Source organism: Apodemus sylvaticus, chromosome 7 (assembly GCF_947179515.1).
Source record: "Apodemus sylvaticus chromosome 7, mApoSyl1.1, whole genome shotgun sequence".
Classification (NCBI taxonomy): domain Eukaryota; kingdom Metazoa; phylum Chordata; class Mammalia; order Rodentia; family Muridae; genus Apodemus; species Apodemus sylvaticus.
Genome location: NC_067478.1, coordinates 14,510,452 through 14,524,151, shown reverse-complemented (window position 1 = coordinate 14,524,151; position 13,700 = coordinate 14,510,452). Strand labels below are relative to the sequence as shown.

Sequence of the window (13,700 nt, the reverse complement as noted above, 5' to 3'; positions counted from 1 at the left end):
TGTGAGTGCTAGGGGCCCATGTGATGCCCTGGGAGAGGGATGGTGGGGACCCTATTACCCACGGGAAAGAACACAGGGCTGGCCATGCCTGTGGTTCTTGAGGACTTACTCATGGCTTTTCTCAGCCTCATGACAGTAGATTCCCACTGTGCAGTCCCTGTCCTTTTATGCAAGAGTTTTTTTCTCTTGTGTATCCTGTCTTGCGAGATGGCTACATGCTCTACCACAATAAGAAAGAATCTGGTGAATGCTGGACACCTCAATGTGTTTCCTGATTATCCTCTGTTCTCTCAACTATTTTTTATTTTAAAAGGTAAAAGAGCTTAATGGAGTGGACATTAATCCATGCTTGAGGTTGGGTGGTTCTGTTTGTCCTGGAGATGGTCTTCCCCTGTAGTCCTAGCTGGTCTGGAACTATGTAGACCTCCCTGCTTGTACTGACAGTAAAAGGTGAACTGGCTCTGAGTACAGGGCCAATGATTGTTCTTCATCCATGTTTGTGGGAGGTGCTTCTCTTCTTCCATGTGGTCCCTGGGGATTGACCTCCTGTCATGAGGTTCTGTGTTGGGTGCCCTTCCCTGCTGAGCCATCTTGGCAGCCATGTTCTTCTTTCTGGTCTGTACAGTGAGTGTGTGCTCGCCTCTGAGCATAATGCATGTGTCCTGTTTCCTGTCCACTCCTGTCCCAAATAATCTAGATGTGTGATTTCTTTGTGTTTCTTTTTATGTTTATGTGCATAGGTCCTCTGGCTGCATGCATGTCTATGTGAGGGTGTCAGATCCCCTGGCGCTAGAATTTCAAACAGTTGTGAGTTGTCCTGTGTGTCCTAGGATTTGAACACATGCCCTTAGGTTAAGGTCAGCTGGTGGTCTTAACCAGCTGTGCCATCTCTCCAGCCCTGTGTTTCTTTTTCTTTGTTCAGATACTCTTGTAATATAGTCCCAGCTGTCCTGCAAGTCTGGCATTATGGACCAGACTGGCCGGAAGCTGCTAGTGACCTTCCTGCCTCTGCCTCCCTGGGCTGGGATTCTAGGCATGTGCTACCATGTCCAGTGAGGGATGCTTAGAGCTTTCATAATCTTTTCTTGTAAGGAAGAAGTCAGGGTTTCCAGTCTGGATGAGGCTTGGAAATATAGCTTCTGGGTGAAACCGGTTGCACTAGAGGTGCTCAGACATGAAGATGTTCTTGTTCCCCAGGGCGTTATGACCTGGGAAAGCCCAGGACATCCCGCTGTTATCATGCGTTTGACTACCCTTCCTGAGATGCACATGGCGGTCACTGTAGATATAGAATCAACTATCAAACTGTGGGACTATCAGAACAGGGAAGCTCTGGCAACAAACAACCTGTCCTCTCCCTGTCAATTACTGAAAGCGGTGGATACCAAGGATGGCCCGATTGTCTTGGTAAGTGACCCCCCAAATCTGGAGTAGTCATACAGACCAAACACCTGCAAATTTGAGGTCTCACTAAAGTCAAATCTCAACTTGCATTCCTGGAGTCTCTGCAAACCCTGAGAGTCAATCACAGTAAACCATAAACATGGCCATCCCTTAGCCTATGACCTAATTCATGTACATTTCCTTAAGGCATTCTCTTTAAAATGTCATTTTAAAATTCTTTCTGGGATCTGGGGACAGATGTTTCAGTGGGTAGCAGTCTTTGCTGTGCCTGCATGAATGCTCAAGTTCAAATCCCTGACACTCAAAAAGTGGGATGTGGCTAAATGTGCCTGTAACCCCAGTGCTGTTGGGGATGGAAACACAAGGTCACTGGGCCTAGATGGCTGCTGGCCAAGCCAGCCTAGCTCCAGGTTCAACACACTCAGCAAATCCGGAGAAGAGTGATCTAACAGAATACCTGGCATTCTTCTCTGGTTTCCATGTATGCCCAGGTATATAATCTACATACACAAATATAAAAAATACATAACACGGGCACACACACACACACACAATTTTCCTAAGTGATTTTACATCTTCTTGACCAAAAGCTCAGAATATGCAAGATACAGGTCACAGACCATATGAAGCTGAAGAAGAAGGAATGCCATATTGTGGATACTTTGGTCCTTCTTAGAAGGGGAATCAAAAGTCCCATGGCTCACAGCCAACCAATGGACTGAGCATAAGGTCCCTAATGGAAGAGCCAGAGAAAGGACCCAAGGAGCTGAAGGGGTTTGCAGCCCCATAGGAGAAACAATAATATATATCAAACGGTAACCCCAGAGCTCCCAGGGACTAAACCACTAACCAAAGAGTACACATGGGGGAACCCATGGCTCCAACTCCATATATAGCAGAGGATGGCCTTTTCAGACATCAGTGAGAGGATAGGCGATTAGTTCTATGAAGGCTTGATGCCCCAGAACAGGGGATGCCAGGTCAGGAATGTTGGGGGTTGGGTTTGTGAGCAGGGGTAGGGGGGATGTAATAGGGGGTTTTCAGAGGGGAAATGAAAGGGATTAACATCTGTAATGTAAATAAAGCAAATATCTAATAAAAAAGAACAGAAGGAGATAAATAAAAAATCCATATACTGGAAAAGTTAAAAAAACAAAAACAAAAAACCCTGAAGAATGAATTTTAGTTTAGATTTTAATTGTGAGGCTTCCTGCCAGGGGAGTGGAAAGAGAGCCCAGCTCACTGCAGAGGTGACCCCGAAACCATGGCTTCTTCCTTTAATCTTAAAAGCTCAGAAATAGGTAGGAAGCAGGAAGATAAGCTGAGATGTCATGGGGAAGGGCAAAATTACAATTAACGGTGTGCACTTCTTAAAATAATAAATGTAAACAAATGAAATCAATTAAAAGTAAAGATGACTAAAGTATTGGGGACTATTTGAAAAAATATATGCTATCATATCCTACAAATGTTTCTTTAAAAAAATATTCTGCAGGGTATGGTGGTGTATGGCACAGAGGCAGGTGAATCTCTTGAGTTTGAGGCCAGTCTGGTCTACAGAGTGAGTTCCAGGATAGCCAGGGATACACAGAGAAATCCCCTCTGAAAAAACCCAAAAGGAAAAAAATTATTTAGTGTGTGAATATTTTGCCTGCATATGTGTCTATGTATCCTCTCTCTCTCTCTCTCTCTCTCTCTCTCACTGAGCCATCCCACACAGGCCTAGAGAGTCTTATTCCATGGGATCAGCCCAGACACTCTGTGAGGCAGGCTGGTCAGAGCTTTGGATCTCATCACTGGACTTGAAGACACAGTGGTGTATCTCAGAGCAGGTAACACTGCTTCCTCCATGCTTAACCTTTTCCCACTGACCAGGTGCCGGTGCTCTGATTTCAGGCAGGAGATACGCTGGGTAACCTCTATGTCTTTAGGATTCCCGACTTACACCTTATTTCCAGAGTCAATGTGTTCCCATACAGTATTGATGAAATCTACTGCTCTCCTCAGAAGAAATGGGTCTTTCTGAATCAGAAACACCCACAAATCTTGCCAAAGGTAGGTCTGTTCTAGAAACTCCAGGGTGAAGGTGGGAGACAGTGGGAAGGTCCAGCCCTCAGGGAGGTCTAGGCAGACCCCTCCCCCTCTCCTAAGCCCTATCATAAGGAAAGTCATCCTACAGACATCAGGGAAGAATAACGTGTTTGGAAGGAGTCACAATGGCAAATGTCTATCAGTGAACTGTCCTTATAATGTGTCTCAGCCAAAGGACGAAGGCAGGTGAAATAACAGTGCCCAGGTAGCGTAGCTGGCCCTGAACTAAAAGCAATTTTCTATCACTGGCTCGTATGCTCACACGTGGTTTTCACATAAGTGTTACCTTATCCAGTGCTTTATATACTGCCTTCTCTCTTAACTGCCAGCTCTCTGGTTCCTGGTACTGTGAGATAGATAGTCCACTGGAGGCCAAGTATTACTCAATATCTAAGCATATTTGTTTGGTTTTATACATCGATATACTTCAAAGCAGCCTGGGTTACAGTGTGACAGTATCAATGCCTCATTAAAAAAAAAAGAAGTCCAATGCCCGGCGGTGGTGGTGCACGCCTGTAATCCCAGCACTTGGGAGGCAGAGGCAGGCAGATTTCTGAGTTCGAGGCCAGCCTGGTCTACAGAGCGAGTACCAGGGCAGCCAGGGCTACACAGAGAAACCCTGTCTTAAAAAAAAAGTCCAGAATAGCCCTGGAGTAGTCCTCTGCAGAGGGAAAATATATTTAACCAAGCTCTGCCTGATGCATCCATTGCAGTAGGATGACAAGGCGCCCTTTGACCTGGGTCAGGGACTCCATTCTGTCCCTGAATATGATGGGAGGGGCAGAAAGACTGTGAGTTATTCTGACCCTGAGCTGGAGCCATGGCTGCTCTGCCCTGTCCTGGGTGAGGAACAGATGTGGCAACTCCAGGGTTTCTTTTGAAGCCCCTTGACTGGAGTGCGCATGTGCCAGGCTAAAGAGATGTTACACTTCATTGATTCCACTGGGCAATCCTCTCTGCAGGTGTTTTACATGAGCAGCTTACTGAGGACATCAGAATTCTCTGCTCCTGTGTCTACCAATCTTGACTTTTCATGTTGTGAAAGAGCCTTCTGGACCCCAAGAAGAGAAGACAGGATAACAATGATGTCCAGAAGTGCCCCCCCAATAAACACAAAATTTGTCACATTTGATATGAAGCTGGAAAAGATTGGGACTGAAACAATTGCTAAAGGTAAACCTTAGAAACGTCTCAAGCCAAATACAATGGCTCATGCCCCAAACCAGGAGACTGAGTCAGGAGAGCTTCGTAGAGGGTGCTGAATCACAAACAAAAAGGAAATCCTGATTTCTCCAGTGTCTCCCACAAGTGCTCATAGTGAGCTATAAATGCTTGTCATTGTTTTGTACTTTCAGTCTCTGGAGACAGGGTTTCTCTGTGTAGCCATGGCTAACTGGAACTTGCCCTGTAGACCAGGCCTGGCCTCAACCACAGAGATCCCCTGGTCTGTGCTGGGATTGTGGATCTCCACACGATGCTGCTGCACACGATGTTTCTGTAAAGGGAGCAGGAGGCTCCTTGACCAGATGTGAACTTGGGCCTGTTTGATGGTCCCTGCACTAGCGAGCTACGGTTCTCTCGGGCAGACATGTTTCCATTTCTGTCTTGTACTAGGGATTCTGTTCCCCTGTCCTTTCCCAGTACAGTCATCTTTCCAATGTTTGAGCTATTGACTGTCCCTGTGTCACAGCCTGTCTTCCTGTGGCCAAGGACATGGAATGTCAGACCAGTGTTTGTTGTCTCTGAGACTAGCATGCCATAGAAGTAGGGATTTACTTTGCACTAAGCATTAAGGATTTTGCTCTTCCTTAAATGATTGAAAAAACTGCCTCTGTATTTTGTGTGTTTGGAACAGGACATTTGATTGCAAGATTCTCGTTGAAAGATTACAAGGAGAGACCAGAATGGATGGGAGTCAGTGATAAGTACATGATTGTTTGTTCAACTCTGTCCTGTCTGCTGCTCTTCAGCATGAATGGTTTTCGTCTGCAGACATTTCAGTACGGCCCTGAAGAGATCGTGAGCCTGTGGGTGGTACGTTTAGAATGTTTGCCCTTCAGTGGGTTTTTTTCAAAAAATAAAATAAATATACATATTTGAAACTGCATACTGTTGGTGTGTGCGCATGTGCACTTGTACTTGGGAGAGCACTTGCAGAGGCCAGAGGCTGACTTCCTGGCATTAGTCTCTCTCTTTCCACCTTCACATGGGCTCAGAGCACCAGGCTCGCTCAGCAGGTGCCTCTACCTGATGAGCCATCTCCTAGGTCCTCTCCCTGTCATTTGATCTGACATTGACTCCAGCCTGCTCACAGCTGGGTGTTCTTTGCAGGACCCTGTTCATGTCATTGTCACCCTTTATGATGGCTCTTTGGATGTGTACGCGTGGAAGGAGAGAACCCCGTTGCTTAGGAGGTGTTATCGGCTGCAAAACAGAAAATGTCTGCCACCACAAAGGTGAGCTCTGCTTCTTAAACTGCACATTAATTTTCAAACATTTATGGGTCTTGAGAGATACCCAGCAGTTAGGAGCACTGGCTGCTCTTCCAGAGGACTTGGGTTCAATCCCCAGCATCCATATGGTGACTCACAACTTTCTGTGACTCCAGTTCCAGGGGATCTGACTGACTCATTCACACCAATGCATTTAAAGGAAAGTTAAACGTATTAAAATGGTTCTATGTAAAAAGGCATTTAAAAAAGATTAATGAACTTTAATAAAAAGACATGACTAAATTTATATTCTCTAGCATCACACTAAACAGAAATTGTGTTGTGTCTGTGTAATGTTTAAGACGTAGTAACAGAAGGATCCAGAAATTCAAGGTCACCTTCTGCTGTTTAGGAAGTTTCGCAGCCATTTGGGTTCATTGCAAAACCATCACAAACAAACAAAATAGGAACAGGCCAAGCATAGCACAGGCCTTAATTCCCGCACAGGGGAGGCAGAGTCAGTGGCCATCTTCTCAGTTCTAGGCCAGCCTGGTCTACATAGTGAGTCCCAGCACAGTTAGGGCTATAGAGAGATTATGTATTAGGAATGAAAGGGGGGGGGGGGGAAGAAAGAATTGCTACTTCTTGGGGTCTCAGCACACACAGTCATGTCGACAGTCTCAGGCCCACAGTAGAAGTGGGGGGACTGCATCCTCATAGCTTGTCTTTAGTGTCAGGATGGTTCTCCTGAGTGTGACCCCCACTTGGTTGCTTCATCAGTGAGCTGCCATTATCTCCATTTGGCTAATTTTCCTTGGAGGTTTACTTGCCTTCATTTCAGTTATTTTCAGTGATCATGGTGTGGTGGCACAGGCCCCAAACCCTGCACCCAGGCTGCTGAAGCAAATGTTAGTTGACATTTAGCAAGACAGCTGACCCTGTTTCCAAAAGAAAAAGAAAAAGAAATGAGCCTCCCCTCTTACAGGATCTCTGTGTAGCCTCAGCAGTCTTAGAATCAGGCTGGCCTTGAACTCCACCTTGAGATCCACCTGTCTCTGCCTCTAGAGTGCTGGGACTAAAGGTGTTCGCACAGAGTCCCTTTACAACAAGGGTCCATAGCACATGACAATTTACCAATGTAAGTTATATTACATGTATGACTTAACAATATTTCCCCCTTTGAACATAGATGCACACAGCTATAATTCCAGCATGCAGGAAACTAAGGCAGAAGAATTACCTCAAATTCAATGCTACTTTAGGCTCCACAATGAAACCTTATTTTAATTTTTTCCCACACTCTTTGGGGGTTCTCTTTGTTCTCTTGTTTTTTTTTTTTTTTTCCGTTGGTCGGTTAGTTTTGGTGTTTTGTTTGTTTCCTACACTATGCTGTGGAGAGACTTTGTAGTTTGTTTGTGTCCCATTTGTTACTTGTTGCTTTGGTTGCTGGTACTTAGGAATTCCTAGCCAAGAACTCCTGCCTAGACCAAAGTCATGGAGCTTTCTCTACAGATTCTCTCTTAGTCATTTTGTAGTGTCAAATCCAGTCTTTCCTTCAATGTGTTATAAGTTAATTATTGCATTATTGAGTAGTGGGAGGTATCAGAATAAAGAGCCTATTCCTTGTCATTAAAAAAAAATCAACAAACGATAAAACTGCAGGTTCTTATCCTAGGCTCTGTTGCATCTGTTTGATGGAAGTGTCCTTCATTCTGCTTGGAGCACAAGAGCTTACTGTGACATAATTTAAAATCTGATACAATGATAGCTTCACTTTTTTTTGTTTTGTTTTTTTTTGGGGGGGGAGGGGTCAAGAAGTCCTTGGGTATGTAAAATCTCTCCTCTCTCTCTCTCTCTCTCTCTCTCTCTCTCTCTCTCTCTCTCTCTCTCTCTCTGTTTTTGAGCATGTATATATAAGTTGTTGTTTTGAGACATCTTGTATACCCCCAGACTGACCTCAATCTTGCTATGTAGTTAAGGCTAGCCTAAAACTTTATGTATCCAAGGCTTGCCTTGAACTCCAGAACCTTCTCCCTCTCACTCAGTCTCGGTTGTTTTCATAGGTTTTAGTTTCTTCTCCTTCAGGATTTGGAAAGGGCGCTACCGTGGCCTCCTGGCCTCTATGATGTGCTTAAAGATCTACTGCCATTGGGATCTGTCATTCTATAGATTATCAGGTGTAATGTCCCTCTGAATTCAAGGTTTTTTTTTTTTAATTTTTAGAAAATCCTTCTTGGTGACTGTTGTATAAAGTGTTGGATCTTAATATATTTGACCTTGATCTGCTTTTGACTCTGTAGACTATCCAGTAGACTTACAATTTGGGGAAGGTATTTTGACTTTCCTGTGCTGGGGGAGTATATCCAGGGTCTTGCACATGTAAAGGATGAACTCTGATAATGAACTTTACCCCAAAATTTCAGGGTGTTTTGATGTGTTCTCAACATGCCAGGTGGAGGGAGATAGAGGGGCCATTTTCACCACCTCAGTGCAAAGGAGAATATGGGTGTGGTCGACAGGTTTTGTCCAGAGTCTGCACCGCCACAGGCAGGGGGCTGTGTACTTGCCCAGGGCAGGCCGGACACTTATGAGCCCCTGAGTGATCTGGTAGAGGTTTCCTTCAGTAGGAAAGAACAGAATGATTGACATGTGCCCCACCATCTCCATGCCCCCTAGTGGGGAGGGGATGCATTGCTGTATTCACTCTGAGTGGACCAAGTTTGGCTAAGGGAATACAACTAAATTTGGAAATAAATTTATACATTAACATCTTTGGATTTTTCTGAGACAAGGGCTCACTATCTAGCCTAGACTAACCTTAAACTGCCTCAAACTCTGTCAATTCTCTGGCCTCAGCCTCCTAAGTTGAAGTGATTTATAGGTATGTGGCCTCACACCCGGCTGCTCTCTCTGTTCTTAGGTAATGTACTGACCAACTGAGAATTGAGAAATGTGGCAGAGGTCTACTGCAGAGGGCTGGGACTGGAACTCATGCTATGAATGACAGTCTTCCTTTGCCAATGTGCACAGTTACTCAAAATTAACCTGAGCTGGCTCAGCAGTTTAGGCAACTGCCACCAAGTCTGACAAGTTCAGTCTCTGGAACCTGCTTGGTGAAAGGAGCGAACTGGGTCCCACAAGTCATTATCTACCCACTCCGTGCATAGGAGCATACACACTCACTCCAGGACACACACACACACACACACACACACACACACACACAGGCACCCACACCCATGTATGCAGTTGCCCGTATATACACATAGTCATGCACACATATTCACATTCCTACTCGGGTACACACAGGCACATCCCCACACAAAGGCACACAGGCACACAGGCACACACAGGTTTGAGGGCACACAGGCACACATTCACATGACAAGTATTTTTTATTTCTTTATCTTATGTTTACGAGTACGTGGTAGATGTCTTCAGACACAGCAGAATACGGTCGCATTATGGATGAATGTGAGTCAACGTGTGGTTGCTGGGAATTGATCTCAGGACCTCTGGGATCCATCAGCGCTCTAAACCACTGAACCATCTCTCCATTTCCTGACCAATAAGTATTTAAAAGTTTTAAACAGATTCAGGAAAAGACTGCTTCTTCATCAGTTGATAAACCTCACTCCCATTTGAGTGCTGACATCTTGGTGTTTTCCCTTTGGCAGCCTCATTTTCAGAACGCTATGTGACGACGTGAGCATCATTCGAGTGATGAGAAATAGTCCCGCCCCCTGCTTTTTAATGGCATATACCTTGAAAGCTGATTTTGAAAACTGAGTGGGTTGTGTGTCCTCTTCCTCAGTGATAATAAAATCTATTTGCAAGTCCAGGCTGGTGATTTCAGTGTTGCTAAGAACTGAAGAGGCCCATGTGTTGCAGTACACACCTTTAATCCTGACACTGGGGAGGCAGAGACGGGGGGAAGATCTGAGTTCTGAGGCCAGCCTGGTCTATAGAGCTAGTTCAGGCCAACCAGGGCTACATCATGAGAACCTATGTCTGAAACTAAACCAGTGGCTAGATATACAACTAATTTGGCTGTGATATTTGTCATTTCATTGCTATAGGGTTGAATCAGATGACCAGGCCATGTGAGCAGCTTATGACATCAGTAGACATGTGGCAAATTAAAATAAAACTTTTTTGAGTCTATAATTATCCCTTCCCCCTTCCTCCTTTAAACCTTCCCATACACCTCTCCTCACTGTTCTCTTTTGAATCTCTATTTTACTCACAACACTTTTTTTTATTTACTTAATTATTTTTTTAATTTATTGATATATTTATTTACATTTCAAATGATTTCCCCTTTTCTGGACCCCCACTCCCCGAAAGTCCCATCAGTCCCCTTCCCTCCCCCTGTTTTCCCACCCAACCCTTCCCACTTCCCTGTTCTGATTTTGCTCTATACTGCTTATGGTTTGCAGAGATGGTGAAGAGTGAAGACCACTGGCTGTTCTTCCAGAGAACCTGGGTTCATTTGCTAGCACACAGATAGCAGCTAACAACTGTCTGTAACTCCAGGTCCAGGGGATATGGTACCATTCACAGAGACATACATACATATGGGCAAAATAGCAACACACTAAAAAACTTTTTATTAACAAAAAGATAAAGAGAAAAAATAATTATTGAAAGCCAGGTGGTGGCAGAGCACACCTTTAATCCCAGCACTTGGGAGACAGAGTCAGCCAGAACTGAGTTTGAAGCCATCCTGGTTTACAGAGTGAGTTCCAGGAGGGTCAGGGCTATGTACATGTATGCACACAAGAAACTCTGCCTTGAAAATTAAAATAGGAAATTAAAGTTCAATTGAGCTCATGGTTTAAAAGGATTAGAGTCAATAGGGTGGAGCAAAGGCATGGCAGCAGGAACCCTGGACATGCACATCTCCATCTGCAAACAGGAAGCAAAGAGAAACCATGGGAATAACAAGACTTTTTAACCCTCAAAGCCTGTCCACAGTGACACAACCCCTCCAACAGAGCCACACCTCCTGATCCTTCCAAAATAGTTCCACCAACCAGGGGACAAGCTTATGGGAGCCATTCTCGTTCAGATTACCACACATGCACACACATGCAAACCACACAGAAACATGCAAAGAAACAACCCTACTGCTAAGGCACCTGAGAGGCAAAAGCAAAGGAATCCTCCACCATATGGTGAGTTCAAGGCTAACCTGGGTTACAGGACACTGCCTCGAAAAAGAACTAAAACCAAGGGACTAGAGACAAGGCTTGGCACTTAAGACCAGAGCTGTTTTACCAGCAGACCCAGGTTCAATTCCCAGCACCCACAGGGCAGTTCACAACTGACAATCCAGGTCCAGGGATCCAATGCTCTCTGCTGGCCTCTGAGGAAACTACATGCTTCTGGTACACATTCAGGCAAAACAACATACATATGCACACACACACCAAGCTCCCTGGCTTTCGAGTAAGGGTGGTATATGCCTGGAGTCCCAGCACTCAGGAGGCTGAGCCTGATCACAGGGAGTTCAAGGTAGCTTAGACTGTGTGACAAAACCCTTTCTCAAGTAAATAAAGCCATATGGCTAAAAAGAGAATTTTCTGAGTTCTGGAATGAAAATATTGCCAACTTAAAGAAGCAGGCAAAACAGAGACAATGTCTTCATAGAATTTTAAGGAATTTCATAATGAACTTAAGTGTTTCTACAAAATTGGAGAAAATATTAGAAATCTGACACCAGACCCTCAGAAAATGTTCTTGGAGATAAACCGAAGGGACTGTGTCCACTGGAGAAGGATGAGGGTGATGGTTGGCTCTGAGACAGAACAAAACAGAAACGACCTTCCAGAAGGTCTAAATGGAAGCACTGCCCACACTTGGCACTGGGCTTCTTGTCAGCTGAGGTCCTAGCATGATGCGAGTTATCACGGATTAATTTGGGGGAGGTTTTATGAACAAGATGATATTTTATTAGATATTTGCTCTATATTTCAAATGTTATCCCCTTGTTTCTCGTCTGAAATCATGCTATTCCCCCTCTCCCCACACTACCAACCCCCCGACTCCCACTTTTCTGACCTGGCATTCCCCTAGCCTGGGGCACTGAGCCTGCCCAGGACCTATGGCCTCTCTTCTCTACATATGGATAATAAGGCTATCCTCTGCTACATATGTAGCTGGAGCCGTGGCGTGGGTCCCTCCATGTGTACTCTTTGGTTTTTGGTTTAGTCCCTGGGATCTCTGGGAGTTCTGGCTAGTATGTATTAATGTTCCTCCTAAGGGGGTACAAACCTCTTCAGCTTCTTGGGTCCCTTCTCTGGCTCCTCCACTGAGGGCCCTATGCTCAATCCTTTGGTTGGCTCTGAGACATGGGTGTTTTGATCCCCCTTCTAAGAAGAGAAATGTGGTACATTTACACAACAGAGCTGAATTTACTATTCAGCTATTAAACACAATGAATTCATAAAATTCTTAGGCAATTGGATGGAACTAGAAAGTCTAATCCTGAGTGAGGTAACCCAAACAGAAAAGAACACACACGATATGCACTCACCGATAAGTGGATATTAGCCCCAAAGCTCGTAATACCCAATATACAATTCACAGACTATATGAAGCTCAAGAAGAAGGAAGACCAAAGTGTGAACAAGATAATTTTGAAGGAAGGTTTTAAAAACAAAAGCTGTGCCAACCAGTTGACTCAGTGGGTGAGGGAGCTTGAGGTGAGCCTGATGTCCGCGTGTTCAGGTTCTGGAACCACACAGAGTAAAGAGATCTAATCCTGAAGTTGGCCTCTGAGCTCCACATGCATGTTCGGGCGTGAACGTGAGCACTTGCACACTCTCACCACATGTGCACTTGCATGCACACACACATGCTTGAGTATAGGGTGATCTTAGCTTCTATGTGCACCAGCATGGCTCTACAGTCCACTTCTGGTCTGTCCTCACTAGCCCAGGCCTGACCCACGTTTTTCCTCAGTCACAGCAGCCCTGTCAGTAGGCACCTTTCAGTCCAATTAATCTAACCTTCCCCTTCCCTGTGCGGTCAGTATTCCACAAAGGAACAACACTAATGGGCATCAGGCAGTTGTACCTGAGTAAGCAGAGGAGGGATGAGGAGACCTCCATTTCCTCAGTTCCCCAGAATATCCTGGGGCTGCAAACTGTTACTCACAGAGCAAATTATTGATGATAGAGAACTAATCAATATCATTTCCTTTATTAGGAAATGTGGACATGGAGGTCATAGATCTGTGTTCGTGTTTCCCTCTTTTGGTCTACATGTTAAAAATCAATGATTACGGGGCTGGTGAGGTGGCTCAGTGGTTAAGAGCACTGACCGCACTTCCAGAGGTCCTGAGTTCAAATCCCAGCAGCCACATGGTGGCTCAAAACCATCTGTAATGGGATCTGATGCCCTCTTCTGGTGTGTCTGAAGACAGCTACAGTGTACTCGTATACATAAAATAAATAAATCTTTAATGAAAAGAAAAAAAATCAATGATTGCACTATTGTTACTACTTGGGGTAGAGGAGGCAGTACAACACACATGGAGAAGTTTGAAGGAGACCTGCAGGGTAAGTTCTGTCCTCGCACCTGTGGGCTGCAGAGATCGAACCTGGGTCATGAGGTTTGCAGGGCAGCGCCTCTACCAACTGAGCAATCGCTAGCCCTCCATCTCTTATTGAGACAGATTATCTCCCTGAACCTAGAGTTTCCCCTTTCCACTAGGCTGGCTCACTCATTGGGAGTGTAGCACGTCATGCTGTACCTGGCTATTCCAAG

At 44.9% G+C, this 13,700-nt stretch overlaps 1 protein-coding gene across 2 annotated transcripts in view; it reads left to right on the top strand.

The window, feature by feature from the left end:
• LOC127688502 (F-box/WD repeat-containing protein 15-like) overlaps window positions 1–9,760 on the top strand; it is a 28,337-nt gene extending 18,577 nt beyond the window's left edge. For both annotated transcript variants that reach the window (XM_052187184.1, XM_052187185.1), the window contains 6 exons: window positions 1,198–1,407; window positions 3,301–3,459; window positions 4,458–4,668; window positions 5,351–5,529; window positions 5,827–5,951; window positions 9,605–9,760. In XM_052187184.1, coding sequence (XP_052043144.1) covers window positions 1,198–1,407; window positions 3,301–3,459; window positions 4,458–4,668; window positions 5,351–5,529; window positions 5,827–5,951; window positions 9,605–9,716 — 996 coding nt within the window. In that variant the 3' untranslated portion in view covers window positions 9,717–9,760. The remainder of the gene's footprint in view (window positions 1–1,197; window positions 1,408–3,300; window positions 3,460–4,457; window positions 4,669–5,350; window positions 5,530–5,826; window positions 5,952–9,604) is intronic.
• The last annotated feature ends 3,940 nt before the right edge of the window (window positions 9,761–13,700 follow it).